The following is a 17,892-nucleotide window of genomic DNA, read 5'->3' on the forward strand; positions in this document are numbered from 1 at the left end:
TCTAAAATACTTGAAAGTTAAATGTATGGATTTCAAAGGACAAATGTATATATTGTTATTAAAAATACTCTTCCCAGAAATATTAAAACTTAATTATAAAATCTAATTATTTTCCCTAGATAGGCTCTGTCATATTCAGGGCCACATAAAGTACTAAGCTCTTAAAAACCTCCATAGACAGTCAGATACCAAAGGAGAGAAACTTCTGGAAAAACAGAGTCTTCGTAGTTGTATCTCTATTTCCCTAAGTACTAGCTAAATATCTTTCTTTCTATGGGCTCCCACTTCCAGATCCCTCTTCTGCAAGGCTCTATGGCAGTCTCCTACCTGTATATCTTCAGCCAATAAAAGCACACATTACTAAAAGAGTGGACTCAAATGACCAAGAGTCAGAGCTCTCAATTTTACTGCTGCTAGAAAGAAAGCTAAATGGAATTTCAGTCATCTTCCCCCAGCATAGGCATGTTACCAACTACCAAACTGAAGGTACATGACTGATTTGTCAGATAATCCTACCCCAGCCCTACCCTACATGGAAATGGGAAGGACAATCAGTGAATTGGGAAAAGAGGCAGAGGTTAGAGAATACGTGTTCTGGTGCACAGATCTATATAGTTCAGGAACCTTCAGTCCTCTGGTACTGGAGGGACTCTGAGCCACCCCTCTATAAGGTGGGGTGGAAGTAGATAATACTACAATTCAATCTGCTATAGAGGCTCTTCCCAATAGCTCAAATTATTTTAACATCTTTCAATAGAAACTTTGAAGTTGGTCAGTCACTCTAAACAAACAAAACAGCAGCAACCTATTCAGGACTCCTTTGAACCACCTACGTAAATATGCATGTCTAGATAACTCCCAACATCCTGTCTTCTTCATTACTATAATTTATCTTTATGAAACTTGGCATAAACCCCAATATTCAGTTCTCTTTTCTAAAACCCTTATTCCTATCTAGCCCAGTGTTATTTCTCCTCAAACTTGACCTTCCCCTATTAACTTAATTCTTCTCTTCCATTGGGCTCCCAGCTAATTCCCTTCCTAGGCTCATCCACTGTGTTCACTAGACCCACTTTCCCTTTCTATTATTAAAACACTCACCAACTGACGGTAAAGAAGGAAGAGTAACAGGCTTTGAAATGAGTTCAAATCTCATTTCTGCCACTTCCTGTATACAAACAAGTCACCTTAATCTCTTTTAGTTTCAGATCTCCATCTGAACAACCATATAACCAGAATGTTAAACACAGGTTGAAGTACTAGAGAGTATTGTGATTAGTCACTAAGATTCCTTAAAATCCTGAAATTGTGTGTGCTTTTGATTATATCTATATAAAAATGGGAAATAGCGCTAGAAATGGAAAAAATAATAGAACAAAATCAACACTACAGAAGACAGAGAAGAAAGTTAACAACTAAAGAAAAAAATTATGGAAAAGTCATGGAAAAAGAAAAAATACTCTTAAGAAAGCACATGGAATTAGGCAGGATAGTGTCCTAAAGGGAAAACTAAACTAGGGAGTCAATAAGTAGAGAAATCAATTATAAATAGCCTCTATTTATATGCTAAATATAACTAATATGATAAGTAAATGTAACACAAATATCCTTCACTTAGAAAAAAATATTTCCTCTTTAGAAAGTGGCTGGTCTTGTTTATGTTAAACCTATGCTCTTGTGGCTATAGCTAAGTGAGATCTGCCCTAAAATATTTGATGGTAAAAACAAGATACTGATTACCACTGAAATTGCCACTGAAATATACTAGAAAAAACTCTTAGACTAACAAGGCTTCTAAGAAAAACTATAAATCAGAGTTAACTAAATTTGACTTTCTGAATTGATCTGGTCTGGACCTATCCCTTGATTCTAGTGCTATATAGGTCTCTGCCAATCTATGCAGAGGGGCAAGAGAAGGGATTTGGGAGTGAGGCAGGCTGCCTGTCAAATCATAATCAGCTACTTGTTAACTATGGGGACATGGGACAATTAATCAACCTCTCTGACCACAGTTGGCTAACTAGGAAAAAGTAGGTTATAATAACAGAGAACCTTTCAAAATTGCTGTGATAACTATATGAGATAAGATGAGATAAGCACGTAAAATAGTGTCTACCCCAGAATACAACACTCAACAGATGTTAGTTTCTTTTCTCTATATTGCCTTAGGTAACATATACTTTTAAAAACTTTAAGTCCTACCTTTTTACAGGATTTTCAGGAATCTCATCCACTATTAAAGAAAAAAGAATACATTTTAAGTCAACAATGGAAAAACACAGAATATTTGAAGTCTTGATAAGAGGGCCCAGTTATGTATGTGTGTAATCCCAACTACTCAGGAGGCTGAGGCCAGAGAATCACTTGAGGAGCTCAGGAGTTTGCAACCAGCCTGGGAAGCATAGTGAGACTCTGCCTTCATTAAAAGAAATCATGTATACTTTCATGCATGCTTTAGATCTTTTTTTTTTCCACAAAGTATTCCTTTAGGACCATACTTTGAGAATTAATATTAATTATACTATTGGTAGGCAATTACTACATTAAGAATTCTTACTTCTCCTCCTTTGTATCAGTCAAATGCAAAAGAGAATGGGATTTGGCAAAATGTGAAACCTACAAGTGAATTGCTGTGTACAATAATCATAATCCTAACCAAACCCTATCAGATTGACTAGCATTGCTAGCAAACAGAGTCAAACTTCAACAGCATACTTTCTGAACTAATGAATTAGTAGCACTTAGAATAGAATATACAGTAAGGCTCCCTTATCCATGATAGGTGTGCAAAAACACACTCAACATATTTTTCCTCTGCGCTCACACCACAACCACCACCAACACAGAAGACCAAATGTTGAGGGTCACTACCAACAAGCAAGCAATCATTTCTGCAGTAGACATCAGCTGGGTGACCTCTAATTCCATTCCCATGTTGTCTAGCTGGAAATAGTGTCAGATCCCACAGTAGAAGGCTCAGTCCCCAAGGCTCCCCCATCCCCACACCAGACACAAGCCTGGGCCTTCAGAACTCCTGACCAACCATCTTCAAGGTTCTCACAATTCCCACTTTAGGTTTGATTAATTTGCTAGAGTAGTTCACAGAACTCAGGGAACCACTTACTTACATTTCTTGGTTATTTTAAGAATGGAAAAAAGGATACAGATAAATAATTACATAGGGCGAGGCATAGGAGAAGTGCAAAGTTTCAGACCCTCCAAGGGTACACCATCCTCCAGGAACCTCCACATACTCAGCTATCTGGAAGCTCTCGGAATGCAGTCCTTTTGGGTTTTTATAAAAATTTTACTACATAGCCATGACTGATTAAATCATTCATCATTGGTGATCGACTTAAACTTTGTCCCCCCACCTTTTCCCATGAGATTAAAGGGTTGGAGGGTGAGGCTGAAAGTTCTAACCCTCTCATCATGACTTGGTCTTTCTGGTGACAAGCCCGCATCCTGAAGCTCATTAGGGGCTGCCAGCCATAATGAATCATTCACATACAAAGAGACACCACTTTGGAGATTCTAAGGATTTCAGGAGTTGTTTGCCAAGAAAAGGGTTCAAAGATCAAATATATATTTCATAGTATCACATCTGTGGTTTTGCTTTCTGTGGTTTTAGTCACCCATGGTCACCTGATAGTTTGGCTATGTCCCCACCCAAATCTTATCTTGAATTGTAGTTCCCATAATCTGCATGTGTCATGGGAGGGACTCTGAGAGAAGTAATTGAATCATGGTGGGGATGATTCAATTATCATGCTGTTCTCATGAGAGTGAGTGAGTTCTCACAAGAGCTGATGGTTTCATAACGGGCTTTTTCTACCCTTTGCTCTGTACTTCTTCTTGCTCTTACCATGTGAAAAAGGAAGTGTTTGCTTCCCCTTTCACCATGATTGCAAGTTTCCTGAGCCTTCCACAGTGGAACAGTTAGTCAATTAAACCTTTTTCCTTTATAAGTTACCCATTCTTGGGTATGTCTTTATTAGCAGTGTGAGAACAAACTAATACATCACCCATGGTCCAGATGTTAAATGGAAAATTCCAGCAATAAGCAATTCATAAGTTTTATATTGTGTGTTGTTTTGAGTAGCATGATAGATTCTCCAGCCATCCCACTCCATCCCACCCGGGACATGAATCATCCCTTTGTCTAGTGTATCTATGCCGTATATGCTATGTGCACATTAGTCACTGACTTCATCTCCTCCTGACATCCAACCAACAACATCATCAAGGCTCAGTAATCCAGGATTACCAGAAGCAGATGATCCTCCTTCTGAAGGTTAATAGTAGCCTAAGACTACATCACAATGCCTATATCATTCACCTCACTTCATCTCATTGCAGAGGCTTTGTATCATCTTCATAAGAAGAAGCGTAAGTGGAGTACAAGAAGATATTTTGAAAGAATACACACACACACACACACACACACATAAACTTTTATTATAGCATACGTGAAGTTCTAATTAGAAAAAAAAAAAAAAGAGTCAGGCTGGCAGGGCCAGAAGAAAGCAGAGATAAGGCAAATTAGCTATGTCTTCCTTTCTTCATGATTCAGAAATTATTTTTAAAAAGAGGAACCAAATAAGTTATAGGTCTCCTTTTCTTTATGGCCCAGGACATACAACATTCCAGCACAGATAATGTATATAAGTCACAAACTTCCTGCTTACCATCAAACACTTCAATGTCTCAAACCCCACAGCAGACATTAGAATTCAAGTTAGCTCCCTGCTATTTTGGCATTATCAGTCAGCCTAAGGGCAATCCTATAAAATTTCCAGCAAGTTTTTGTTTCCTGGAAGTAGGTGTTTTTCTTTCAGGCTGCCCATTGCCTTCTTGCAACATATTTTCATGCCTTCTGTAATGAATCTGCCTTTCTCGATCTATAGCTGCCTTGGTAAATCCTTTTACCACCATGCCACAGGCCGAGATAGTTGGTATTATCCTATGACAGTATATTGTTATCACTGTCCTATTTTATTATTAGTTATTGTTGTTAAGCTCAGACTGTGCCTAAATCTCACATTAAACTTTATCACACATATGTATGTATAGAAAAAACATTGCATATATAGGGATGGATAGTATGCAAACACTCAGGTATTCACCACAGGTCCTGGAACATATTCCCCATGGATAAAGGGAGACAACTGTACTTATTTTGTTATCATACAACATAACTTCTCCAACTCTTCAGTTAAAATTATTTAGTTTAGAATAAAATGCTTTATCACAAGGAAGCTAGGTCTATGGGCACCATACTATGTTTTACAGCAAAACAGAAAATCGACCAGAAACAAAGATTCTTGCAGATCACTTTCTGCAAGTCAAAGATTCAGCAAATCACATTCCAGCCAATGGAGAAGAGTTCAAGAGAAATATTTTTATTTTTATTTACTTTTTTTTTTTTTTTTTTTTTTTTTTTTTTTTTTTTTTTTTTTGGGACGGAGTTTCACTCTTGTTACCCAGGCCGGAGTGCAATGGCGCGATCTCGGCTCACCGCAACCTCCGCCTCCTGGGTTCAGGCAATTCTCCTGCCTCAGCCTCCCGAGTAGCTGGGATTACAGGCACGCACCACCATGCCCAGCTAATTTTTTGTATTTTTAGTAGAGACAGGGTTTCACCATGTTGACCAGGATGGTCTCGATCTCTTGACCTCGTGATCCACCTGCCTCGGCCTCCCAAAGTGCTGGGATTACAGGCTTGAGCCACCGCGCCCAGCCAAGAGAAATATTAAAACGTAATCACTGTCACTAATCCTCTTTTAAGGAAGAGGCAAGTTAAATTTACTTAGTTCTAGTGAATTTCTCTGCCCTATGTATGACACAAATAAGGTTCAAATTTACCTACCATTTTACCTCCCAGGGAAAGAACCACTGAGAGATCACTTCTTTAAGAGTTTGCCACTCTGAAATGAACAAAGACTCCAAGAAATATGGGATTATGTGAAAAGTCATAATCTGCATTTGATCTGCACACTTGAATGTGATGAGGAGAATGAATCCAAGCTGGAAGACACTCTTCAGGATACTCTCCAGGAGAACTTCCCCAACCTAGTAAGACAGGCCAACACTCAAATCCAGGGAATACAGAGAACACCACAAACATATTCCTCAAGAAGAGCAACCCTAAAGCACATAATCATCAGATTCACCAGGGTTGAAATGAAGGAAAAAATGCTAAGGGTAGCCAGAGAGAAAGGTCGGGTTAACCACAAAGGGAAGCTGATCAAACTCACAGTGGGTCTCTCAGCAGAAACACTACAAGCCAGAAGAGAGTGGGGGCCTATATTCAACAACCTTAAAGAAAAGAACTTTCAACCCAGAATTTCATATCCAGTCAAACTAAGCTTCATAAGTGAAGGAGAAATAAAATTCTTTACAGACAAGCAATTGCTGAGAGATTTCATCACCACCAGACCTGCCTTACAAGAACTCCTGAAGGAAGCAGTAAACATGGAAAGGATTAACCAGTACCAGCCACTGCAAAAATGTAGCAAATGGTCAAGACCATTGACACAATGAAGAAACTGTATCAACTAACAGGCAAAACTACCAGCTAGTATCAAATTGACAGGATCAAATTCACACATAACAATACTAACCTTGAATGTAAATGGGCTAAATACCCCAATCAAAAGACACAGGCTGGCAAACTGGATAAAAAGTCACGACCCATCAGTGTGCTGTATTCAGGTGACCCATTTAGTGTGCAAAGACTTACATAAACTCAAAATAAAGGGATGGAAGAAGATTTACCAAGCAAATGGAAAGCGAAAATAAGCAGGGGTTGTAATCCTAGTCTCTGACAAAGTAGACTTTAAACCAACAAAGATCAAAAGAGACAAAGAAGGATATTACATAATGGTAAAAGGATCAATGTAACAAGAAGAGCTGTCTTAAATATATATGCACCCAATACAGGAGTACCCAGATACATAAAGCAAGTTCTTAACGTCCTACAAAGAGACTTAGACTACCACACAATAATGGTGGGAGACTTTAACACTCCACTGTCAATGTTAGACAGATCAATGAGACAGAAAGTTAACAAGGATATCCAGGACTTGAATGCAGATCTGGACCAAGCAGACCTAATAGACATCTACAGAACTCTCCACCCCAAATCCACAGAACATACACATTCTTCTCAGCACCACATCGCACTTACTCTAAAATTGACCACATAATTAGAAGTAAATCACTCCTCAGCAAATGCAAAAGAATGGAAATCATAACAGTCTCTCAGACCACAGTGCAATCAAATTAGAACTCAGGATTAAGAAACGCACTCAAAACTGCACAACTACATGGAAGCTGAACAACCTGCTCATGAATGATGACTGGATAAACAATGAAATGAAGACAGAAATAAAGATGTTTTTTGAAACAAAAGAGAACAAAGACACAATGTACCAGAATCTCTGGAACACATTTAAGGCAGAGACTAGAGGAAAATTTATAGCACTAAATACCTGCATGAGAAGTGAGGAAAGGTCTAAAATTGACAGCCAATAGTCAAAATTGAAAGAGCTAGAGGAGCAAGATCAAAAAAATTCAAAAGCTAATAGAAGACAAGAAATAACTAAGATTAGAGCAAAACTGAAAGACATAGAGAGATACAAAAAACCCTTCAAAAAAATCAATAAATCCAGGAGCTGGTTTTTTGAAAAGATCAACAAAATAGACCACTAGCTAGACTAATAAAAAAGAAAAAAGAGAAGAAGCAAATAGATGCAATATAAAACAATAGGGGGATATCACCACTGATTCCATAGAAATACAAACTACCATTAGAGATTACTACAAACAACTCTATGCACATAAACCATTAAATACAAAAGAAATGGATAAATTCTTGGACACTTGCCTCCTCCCAAGCCTAAATCAGGAAGAAGTCAAAACCCTAAATAGACCAATAAGAAGGGCTTAAGTTGAGGCAGAAATTAATAGCTTACCAACCAAAAAAAGCCCAGGTCCAGACAGGTTCACAGCCAATTTCTACCAGACATACAAAGAGGAGCTGGTACCACTCCTTCTGAAACTATTCCAAACAATCCAAAAAGAGGGAATCCTCCCCATATCATTTCATGAGACCAACATCATCCTGATACCAAAACCCGGCAGAGACTCAACAAGAAAAGAGAACTTCAAGCCAATATTCATGATGAACATAGATGCAAAAATCTTCAATAAAACACTGGCAAACTGATTGCAACAGTGCATCAAAAAGCTTATCCATCACAATCAAGCAGGCTTCATCCTGGGGATGCAAGGCTGGCTCAACATATGCAAGTCTATAGACGTAATTCACCACATAAACAGAACCAAAGACAAAAACCACATGATTATTTTAATAGATGCAGAGATGGCCTTTGACAAAATTCAACAGCTCTTTATGCTAATAACTCTCAATAAACTAGGTATTGACGGAATGCATTTCAAAATAATAAAAGCTATTTATGACAAACCAACAGCCAATATCATACTGAATGGACAAAAACTGGAAGCATTCCCTTTGAAATCTGTGACTAGATAAGGATTCCTATTCAACATAGTATTAGAAGTTCTAGCCAGAGCAATCAGGCAAGAAAAAGAAATAAAGGGTATTCAATTAGGAAAGGAAGAAGTCAAATTGTCTCTATTTGCAGACGTCATGATTGTATATTTATAAGACCCTATCATCTCAGCCCAAAATCTCCTGAAACTGATAAGCAACTTCAGCAAAATCTCAGGTTACAAAATCAATGTGCAAAAATCACAAGCATTCCTATACATCAATTTGACTTAAAGAAAGCCAAATCAAGAACAAACTGCCATTCACAATTGCTACAAAGAGAATAAAATACCTAGGGATACAACTAACAAAGGATGTGAAGGACCTCTTCAAGGAGAACTACAACGAAATAAGAGAGGACAAAAACAGATGGAGAAACATTCCATGCTCATGGTTAGGAAGAATCAATATAGTGAAAATGGCCATACTGCCCAAAGTAATTTATGGATTCAACACTATCCCCATCAAGCTACCAATGACCTTCTTCACAGAAGAAGAACTACTATGTACAGCATATCATGTCATATTTTTCTGTGATATTAGTGGTCTGCAAGAAATATTTTAAAGATATCAGTTTCTCCAAACTGCTGATCTGTAAACTATTTCTGATCAAAACTTAAAATTTTGTCAAAACATGGATTTTTTTTTTTTTTTTTTTTTTTTTTTGAGATGGATTCTCACTCTGTTGCCCAGGCTGGAGTACAGTGGTGCAATCTGGGCTCACTGCAACCACCACCTACCCGGTTCAAGTGAGTCTCCTGCCTCAGCCTCCTGAGGAGCTGAGACTACAGTCATGTGAAACCACACCAAGATAACTTTTAGTAGAAATGGGGTTTCACCATGTTAGCCAGGAAGGTCTCGATCTCTTGACCTTGTGATCCACCTGCTTCGGCCTCCCTAAGTGCTGGGGATTACAGGCGTGAGCCACTGCACCCAGCCATGGCTGCATTTTGATTCCATGTCAGAGAAAGGAAATGAGTATCCCAGTTTTTGCTGTCAGATTTTTGTTTGGGAATACATCCAGAACTGCTTATCAAGGGTTTGAGTACAAAACAAGCATTTCCACAAAAACCAGTAAGAGAGACTACACTTTTCCTCATGTGGACCCTTAGGTTCTGACAATTCTTGGAAAATGTTGGCACAGGAACTCACCAGTCTAGGCCTGACTCTGTGTAGGTAGCTGCCGCAGTTATAAAAATACTAGGTAGGATTTTGATAGGTGTATTCTTCCTCTCATACTTGAACACCAGAAGTACCATGTACCTAAATAGTAGACCTTACAACCCCAAAAGTGTTCTTTTGAAGAGGGTACCATCAAAGAGCTTTGAAAATATTAATTTAACTTACTTTTTAGTACTCTTACTTGTAAGAATTTATATTCTCCCTCCTTGAAATTCTCATATTTTTGAAATTTTTACAGCATCCCTTCCTCTGATAAACTCTCCTACTTTTCTCTAGCCACTGCTCAGGCTTCTTTACTAACTTCTTTTCCTCTGGGAAATGTTGATATTCCCAAGTTCTTGTCACTGCCTTCTGTTTATTCCATGTCTTTTCCGCCATGGAGAAGCTCATTTAGATGTATGATTTTGCCTACATTATTCCAAGTCTGCATCTCCAACCTCACTTCTACCTCCAGCTAGAAATGCCTAAAATTCAATTACCTACTGAAAATACCCTACATGAATATTTCATTCAACTCAACATGCACAGAAAGAGGTTAGTCCTTCCTGCTGATCTGTTGTTCTTCTCCATTCACCAGCAAATCTCCTACTCCTTCCTCATGTCCAGGTTAAATGCTAGTTCACAACCTGGAAACCCATGAATCATCTGAAATCTCACAGATTTCTCTCTGTGCCCTAAATTTATACATTCAATAATCACTAACTCATATTATCTCTATCTCTTTTCTGCCTCTGCTTCATATTTTTCCACTGGTTCTTAACTACTAGCTTTTATAGGCTACCAACTATTAATATTATTTCTTAAATTAAAAAACAAGCAAAACAAATGAAAAATGCAAAAATCAAGAGAAAAACAAACATTTTAAAATTACTAAGTAGCTTTCTGACATCACTTATTTCACCGTGGATGGGTGAAAACCTCATAATGGATTGATGCTAGTCTAAGGGTTGGCGACAAGGAAGTTATAGCTTTGGCTACTGCAAAAGCTTCCTTTGTCTTCCAGTCTCTTTATGTGGTACCTTCCATCTAGCCTCCATATGAGAAGTCATCCACTACAGGCCACAGGCCAAGCCCAGCCTGCCTAATGGTTTTGTAAATAAAGTTTTGTAACTGCTTTTACACTACAATGGCAGGGTTGAGTAGATATGGCAGAGACCACGTGGCCTAAAATATTTCCCACCTGGTCCTTTACGTAAAAAGCTTATGAATACCATAATCAGAATGTCCTAATACCCAAATCTAATCTTGTGACTTTTGTTCTCACAATTCTATAATGAATTCCTACAGAAAACATTTGCTGTCTCCCTACCTAATGATCATTTATTTTTTTCTAGCTGGAGAACCACAAGTCTATTTGAGTATTTATCATCCTAATATCGCTCCCCATCCTCAACAAGAGAAATGACTATTCTAATCTAATCACAGTAATTGCATATGTTTTCCCAGTGCCTGGTTTAGGAATAAGTATGTGGTGTAACCAAGCCAATAAAATGTGAAAGAAAGCCCACTGCAAGCTTCTGACTTTTCTCTCTATTTCAAAGAAACATGGAAAGAAAAGCAGCCCTTCCAGCCTTCAGAAATTGTATTGTGAGAACATGATGTTAGGAGCTACTGCTAATTAGCCAGCCATGAAAGGAGACATGAACAAAACACTGCCAACAGCACAGCTGAAATAGGAAGACCAAATGGGACCCAGTGTTATCACTGAACCGGCCACCAAAGCAACTCTGCTTCCTACTGTTTTAGTCACTGTTAGTCAGGTCCTTTGGTATTTGCAGCCCAAAGCACTCCACCGGGTAAATTTCCCATAGCCTGCAGGTAAGATCTACTCGGTTTTATAGTATTAAAAAGCCCATCAGGAGCTTGCCTTACCTAAGTTTTTCCCTCATTCCCAACCACTCTCATTTCAGTTTCTGCAACAGCAAAACAGGGCCGCTCATAAACCCTGCAAAGTTCACTCAAGCCTTTTACCTTTTGCACCTGCTGCTCCTTCTCCCAAACATGCCATCTTGTTTGATGTTCCTTCTGCCAAAAACACAAACTTGTTAAATGTTCCTTCTGCCCACATCATCCTTCTGCCTCTTTATCAAGAAAAGGTCTACCCCTTCTGCATGCTTACCTGAAATCCTACCCCACTTTTTAATAGCTTTCATTCCTCACCACATGCTTAAAGTGTCTGGCACATATTTAACATAATAAATGATCATTAGATGCTTCCAGACGGCATCTAGCACACAGTAGAAGGCACTGAATGAAGTAGCAAATAACATAAATGAAAATGATCGTAACAAGCTCCTGACTGTTTTTTGTTTGTTTGTTGAGATGGTCTTACTCCATTGCCCAGGCTGGAGTGCAGCCTCCAAGTCACTGGGACTACAGTTGCATGCTACCATGCCCAGCTAACTTTTTCATTTATTTTTATTTTTAGTAGAGTTGAGGTCTCACTATGTTGCCCAGGCTGGTCTCAAACTCTTAGGCTCAAGCAATCCTTTTGCTTCAGCCTCCCAAAGTGCTGGGATTATAGGTATGAGATACCATGCCCAGCCCTGACTGTATTTTTTTTTGAGATGGAGTCTCTCTCTGTTGCCCAGGCTGGAATGCAGTGGTGTAATCTCAGCTCACTGCAATCTCCATCTCCAGTATTCATGCAATTCTCCTGCCTCAGCTTCCCAAGTAGCTGGCATTAGAGGCATATACCACCATACCTGACTAATTTTTATATTTTTAGTAGAGACAGGGTTTTGCCATGTTGGCAAGGCTGGTCTCGAACCCCTGACCTCAGGTGATTCACCTTCTTCGGGCTCCCAAAGTGCTGGGATTACAGGCCTGAGCCACCACACATAGTCCAACTGTATTTTTAAATGTTTTTATTTTGTAACATGGAAAAAAAGAAGCTTACTCTCTAAAAGACACTTGATAGTTTGTTAAATGGACAAAGTATATAAATGAATAAAAACATTTTCTTTGAAAATTGTCAGCCAGGTACAGGGGCTCATGCCTGTAATCTCAGCACCGTAAGAGGCTGAGGCAGGTGGATTACCTGAGCTCAGGAGCTCAAGACAAGCCTGGCCAACATGGTGAAACCCTGTCTCTACTAGAAATACAAAAATTGGCCGGTCATGGTAGCAAGCATCTGTAATCCCAACTACTTGGGAGACCGACGCAGGGAGAATTGCTTGAATCCGGAAGGCGGAGGTGGCAGTGAGCCAAGATCACACCACTGCTCTCCAGCCTAGGTAACAAAGTGAGACTCCATCTCAAAAACACAATAATAATGATAATAATCTTGAAAAAATCACAGATATGAAATAAGGACTGCTGTAGTCTATTATGAGCACCTTAAAGACCAAGACTGGCCAGGCGCAGTGGCTCACACCTGTAATTCCAGAACTTTGGGAGGCCAAGGTGGGCAGATCATGAGGTCAGGAGATCGAGACCATCCTGGCTAACACTGTGCAACCCCGCCTCTACTAAAAATACAAAAAAATTAGCCGGGGTGGCGGCACATGCCTGTGGTCCCAGCTACTTGGGAGGCTAAGGCAGGAGAATCACCTGGACCCGGGAGGTGGAGGTTGGGGTGAGCCGAGATTGTGCCACTGCACTCCAGCCTGGGTGACAGAGTAAGACTTCATCTCAAAAAAAAAAAAACAAAAAGACCAAGACTATGTGTTTGTCACCTGTGGCTTGCAAAATCTAACTTATAAAAGTTATTTGATTAATATGTACTAAATTAAAAGTGTCCTCATACAGTTCAGACTGTACAATGTATTAGGTGTCACATCTAGGTAGCATAGTAGCATTTTTGTTATTGTGAAGCACTTTTATTATAATTTGTTGAGCCTAGAGTTTGGCCATTGGGTATTCATTACAATAACCTTTGGCCTACTAGTAACAGAGAATTTTGTTCTAACAAAATTACTGCTATCATGACAATTAACTAGTGGATCTTGTTTTAATGAAGTAAATGTATCTCATTCAATTTCAAGTTAGGAAGAACGAAGTCAATAAGTGAGACCTTGTTGGTATAATGATATGTAACATGACCTGTGCTTTTCAACAAGAAATTCTTTTTCTGACTTCTACACTTGGTATCTTTAAAAAACAATCTTCTATTAGTATTAGTGCCCACTGGATAAGTTTTTCGGTTCTTAGTGACATTTGTTTATGTTACCAAAAAGGTATTGTTGAGTTACCAGTTTTAAAAAGTTACTTTTTTGGTGTGACATAAATCACTATGTAATACAGTCGACCTTTGAATAACAGGAACTTGACCTGCAGCGGTGTAATTATATGCAGATTTTCTTCTACCTCTACCACCTGAGACAGCAGGACCAATCTTCTTCCTCCTTCTTCTCAGCCTACTCAACTTGGAGAGGATGATGATGACCTACTTCCACTTCCACTTAATAAATAGTAAATATATTTTTATTCCCTATGATTTTGTTAATAACCATTTTTCTCTACCTCATTTTCTTATAAGAATATAATATGGTAACACATGTAACATACCAAATGTCTTAACTGACTGTTTTTGGTCAATAGTCACCTATTAGTAGCTAATTTGGGGGGAAGTCAAAAGTTATACACATATTTTCAGCTGCACAGGGGATCAGTACCCCTAAATCCTATGTTGTTCAAAGGTCAACTGTAATTGATATTTATTTACTAAACAAAAACCATTTATTTTAAAAATTAAATAGACGCTCCAATTTCATTAACACATTCCATTTGTTATAATGAGACTATAAATAAAACATACCACATACTAACTTAAAAATCTTTTTTCTTATTTATACAAAAATTATACAAAAAATATCTAATTGTAGATTTTAGGGACTACAATTAAATAAATGATTCCTTTCAGATAATACTGTTTGAGATTATGAATTATCTACACATAACTTTCTTAATAATTCTGAAATCTAACCTACTAAGAAGAAACTTAAAACACACATACATATATGTATAATATGCAATTTACATAGTAAGTTTTTAAGCTGCTCTTTGGTAATTAAAACTTCCTTACTCTTATTTGTTAATCTATGGTAAGACCACCAAGAGTAATTTACCTGGAAGTCTTACCTGGATTGCTATTTTGAGGATTTCCAGCTGTATTATTTTCTTTGTATTCAGACATTAGTTGGTGAATGCTATGTCTAAAAATGCAATAAGTAAAATTACTATTTTAAAACTGATATAAAAACAATTACCAAATATATTAAATTCTTAGAGTATTTCAAATAATATTGGTGTTAATTTTAGAACTTTAATTATCCCATATACTTCTCATTTGTAAGCTCTACAAACTTCTTTTTAAGTTTCTAATTAAAGAAGAAAAAAAGTAAGATGAAGTACCCATGAATATAGTTCAGTACATTAACTTGCATTAGCCTGACATAAGGGAAAGCATCCTAACTCAGAAAAAGTCCTAGCTCTATAGTCAAAAGCTATTAGTTCTTGGGTAAGTTGCTTTTGTTAGGTTCAATGTCTTCTTCTAAAAAGTGAGACTTTTATTGTCTTGTTTCACTAGGTTGTTATAAAAATTTAATGAGATAACATGTTTTGAATGCTCAGAAAAATAGTGAAGCAATGAAATAATTTGTTCTTGAACTTTATTGGTGAAACTGTCTTGGAACTGCAAATAAAGTCCAATGTGTTTTTTATATGTTCTAATATTGAAACATTGTGTTTTTGGGGAAATGTTATTAAATCCTAACTTTGTCTATTAGGTGTTCTACTCTTTGTGGCTTTTAATTTAGGGCATCTCATATATTTCATAGTTTGTAACTACATTTATTTACAAACATATTATCTCATTAATTAGATAACATAATTGTCCACTGTTACTGAGCTCAACAGCAAGGGCAGAAAACTAATGGATATCAAGACCTGCCTTGAACTATGATTCTACTTTACAGGCTCAAACTCCGAGCCAGTAGATCTTTGTAGAATGATGCTTAATCTCCATGTTTACCTCCATTTGACACAAAAGATAAAACTATTTTTTTAAGTTCCATGAAGGAGATGCAGGGTGACATCTTCTCATTTCTGAGATACATACTAATAATATATTTGCACACAACATCCCCATGCTTTACTCAGCTCCATTCTCATTCCATAGATCACTCTATGTGAATATTTTGGTAGTGAAGATCACAATTTCACTATTAAGTGTGCCAACCATTTTGCTTTGACTCATCCTGTTTCCTTGGAGCTAATCAGAAAATTGTCAAAGGACCTTCCGGGAGCTGCACAAAATATGAACCACCTCATGAATTTGTGTGTCATCCTTATGCAGGAGCCATGTTAATTCTTCTGTATTATTCCAGTATTAGTATGTGAGCTGCTGAAGTAAGCATAAAACCCTACATTATATGTGAATACTCATCAGTCATGGATGAGACTTAGCTCTGATAAACCCAATAAACCTACTTGAGATTCAGAGAATTCTGTTGAATGGCTTCCTGTGAGGTAGAATATGAAAATATTTTTAAAACTGAAGGTAGAAATGCAAAGAACTTGGGAGATTTTCACTATTGTGGAAAACAGATTACTTGAGGATAAAACTACAAATTGGAAAAAGAAAAGCAAAGAGAAAAACCCCACAAATTGGCACCCATGCCGTGGGGAAGGATATCGAACCTTCCACTACCTAAGAAAATGTGCTGAATAGGATATAAAGGAGCCTCAGGGTACAGATCTGGTGGCAATGGAGTAAGAAAACACTGATCTCTTTCTGCAACATAATTTGATCCTCTTTAACAGGTTAGAACAATCTCAACTAATGTTTGATAGAGAAAAGACAAACAAGGCCTCAAAGGATAACTTACCATGAAGTCCTGGGCTATGTCTAGGCTAAGATGGGGGCTCCACATAAGGTTTTGAATGTGGAGGAAGTTTGGTCAATTTTCTCACCATGTGTGTGGCTAAAGCTAGAATGCCCAGCTGTCAGAGCAGGATGCTTTGGGAACAANAAAAAAAAAAAAAAAAAGAAAGAAAAAGAAAAGAAAAGAAAAAAACCCCACAAATTGGCACCCAAGCTGTGGGGAAGGATAATATAGAACCTTCCACTCCTAAGAAAATGTGCTAAACGGGATATAAAGGAGCCTCAGGGTACAATGGAGTAAGAAAACACTGATCTCTTTCTGCAACATAATTTGATCCTCTTTGACAGTTTAGAACAATCTCAACTAATATTTGATAGAGAAAAGACTAACAAGGCCTCCAAGGATAACTTGCCATGAAGTCCTGGGCTATGTCTAGGCTAAGATGGGGGCTCCACATAAGGTTTTGAATGTGGAAGAAGTTTGGTCAATTTTCTCACCACGTGTGTGGCTAAAGCTAGAATGCCCAGCTGTCAGAGCAGGATGCTTTGGGAATAACGGCTGAGCATACATATTTGTTAACTAAAAAAAAGTTGTAACTATAAAGTCTATGTATGAATCACCATGAAACCTGAGTACTCTGAAGCAGTAAGTGAATCCTGATGGAAAAGTCAAGCATTAACAGACTGTAGAACCACTTTCCATGGCAATAATGCAGGAAAAGAATCAATGGAAACAATAGAATGGTTACAATGTTGTTTTCTTCCCTTCCTTCTCACTGGTAAAGAATTATCTTTTTTTTTTTTTCTTATTGTACTTAGGAAACGCCTTAGGTTCTTGAAAAATTCAAGGAGGAAGGTATGAAAGACAGCCCTCAGAACACAGTACAAGATTTTCTGCTAAACTGAACATTTTAAGACCCAAATAACTAATTAGAAAAACCAGAGATGTGGCACTATTTTTATCCTGTGCATGTGGCTATACTTGGAGTAAATGGGGCAATGACTGGATCTCTAAGACAAAGATCTCAAAAGTCCTGAGATAAAGAATTCTGCACCCATTGATACTTCTAACCAGTCTAGTAGCGTTTTGCCTGATTTCTGGCTGATAAAGTGGACTGTCACCACAAGATGACCTGAATTAAACTATAAAATCTCACCTGATATATAGGATACAATAGCTATAATTATTTTAAGCTGCAGTTTAGTGTAAGCTAGCCTTCTAATGTAAAAACTTGCCTAGTAAAAGGACTAGAAATGACATAATTTTCTGCAGTCCATCCAGACAGATCTTGAGAAAACACATCAGCATT

At 37.8% G+C, this 17,892-nt stretch overlaps 1 protein-coding gene and 1 non-coding gene across 2 annotated transcripts in view; both read right to left on the reverse strand.

The window, feature by feature from the left end:
* Positions 1-17,892, reverse strand: part of LOC108305414 (putative ankyrin repeat domain-containing protein 26-like protein) — a 53,503-nt gene that overhangs the window by 17,780 nt on the left and 17,831 nt on the right. The window contains exons 5-7 of the mRNA XM_037739144.1: positions 14,839-14,906; positions 11,728-11,781; positions 2,203-2,233 (exon numbers count right to left, since the gene is read on the reverse strand). Coding sequence (XP_037595072.1) covers positions 2,203-2,233; positions 11,728-11,781; positions 14,839-14,906 — 153 coding nt within the window. The remainder of the gene's footprint in view (positions 1-2,202; positions 2,234-11,727; positions 11,782-14,838; positions 14,907-17,892) is intronic.
* Positions 16,010-16,115, reverse strand: LOC119471519. The gene has a single exon (XR_005200592.1). It is a non-coding gene; the product is annotated as a U6 spliceosomal RNA (small nuclear RNA).

Source organism: Cebus imitator, unplaced genomic scaffold (assembly GCF_001604975.1).
Source record: "Cebus imitator isolate Cc_AM_T3 unplaced genomic scaffold, Cebus_imitator-1.0 Scaffold63, whole genome shotgun sequence".
Classification (NCBI taxonomy): domain Eukaryota; kingdom Metazoa; phylum Chordata; class Mammalia; order Primates; family Cebidae; genus Cebus; species Cebus imitator.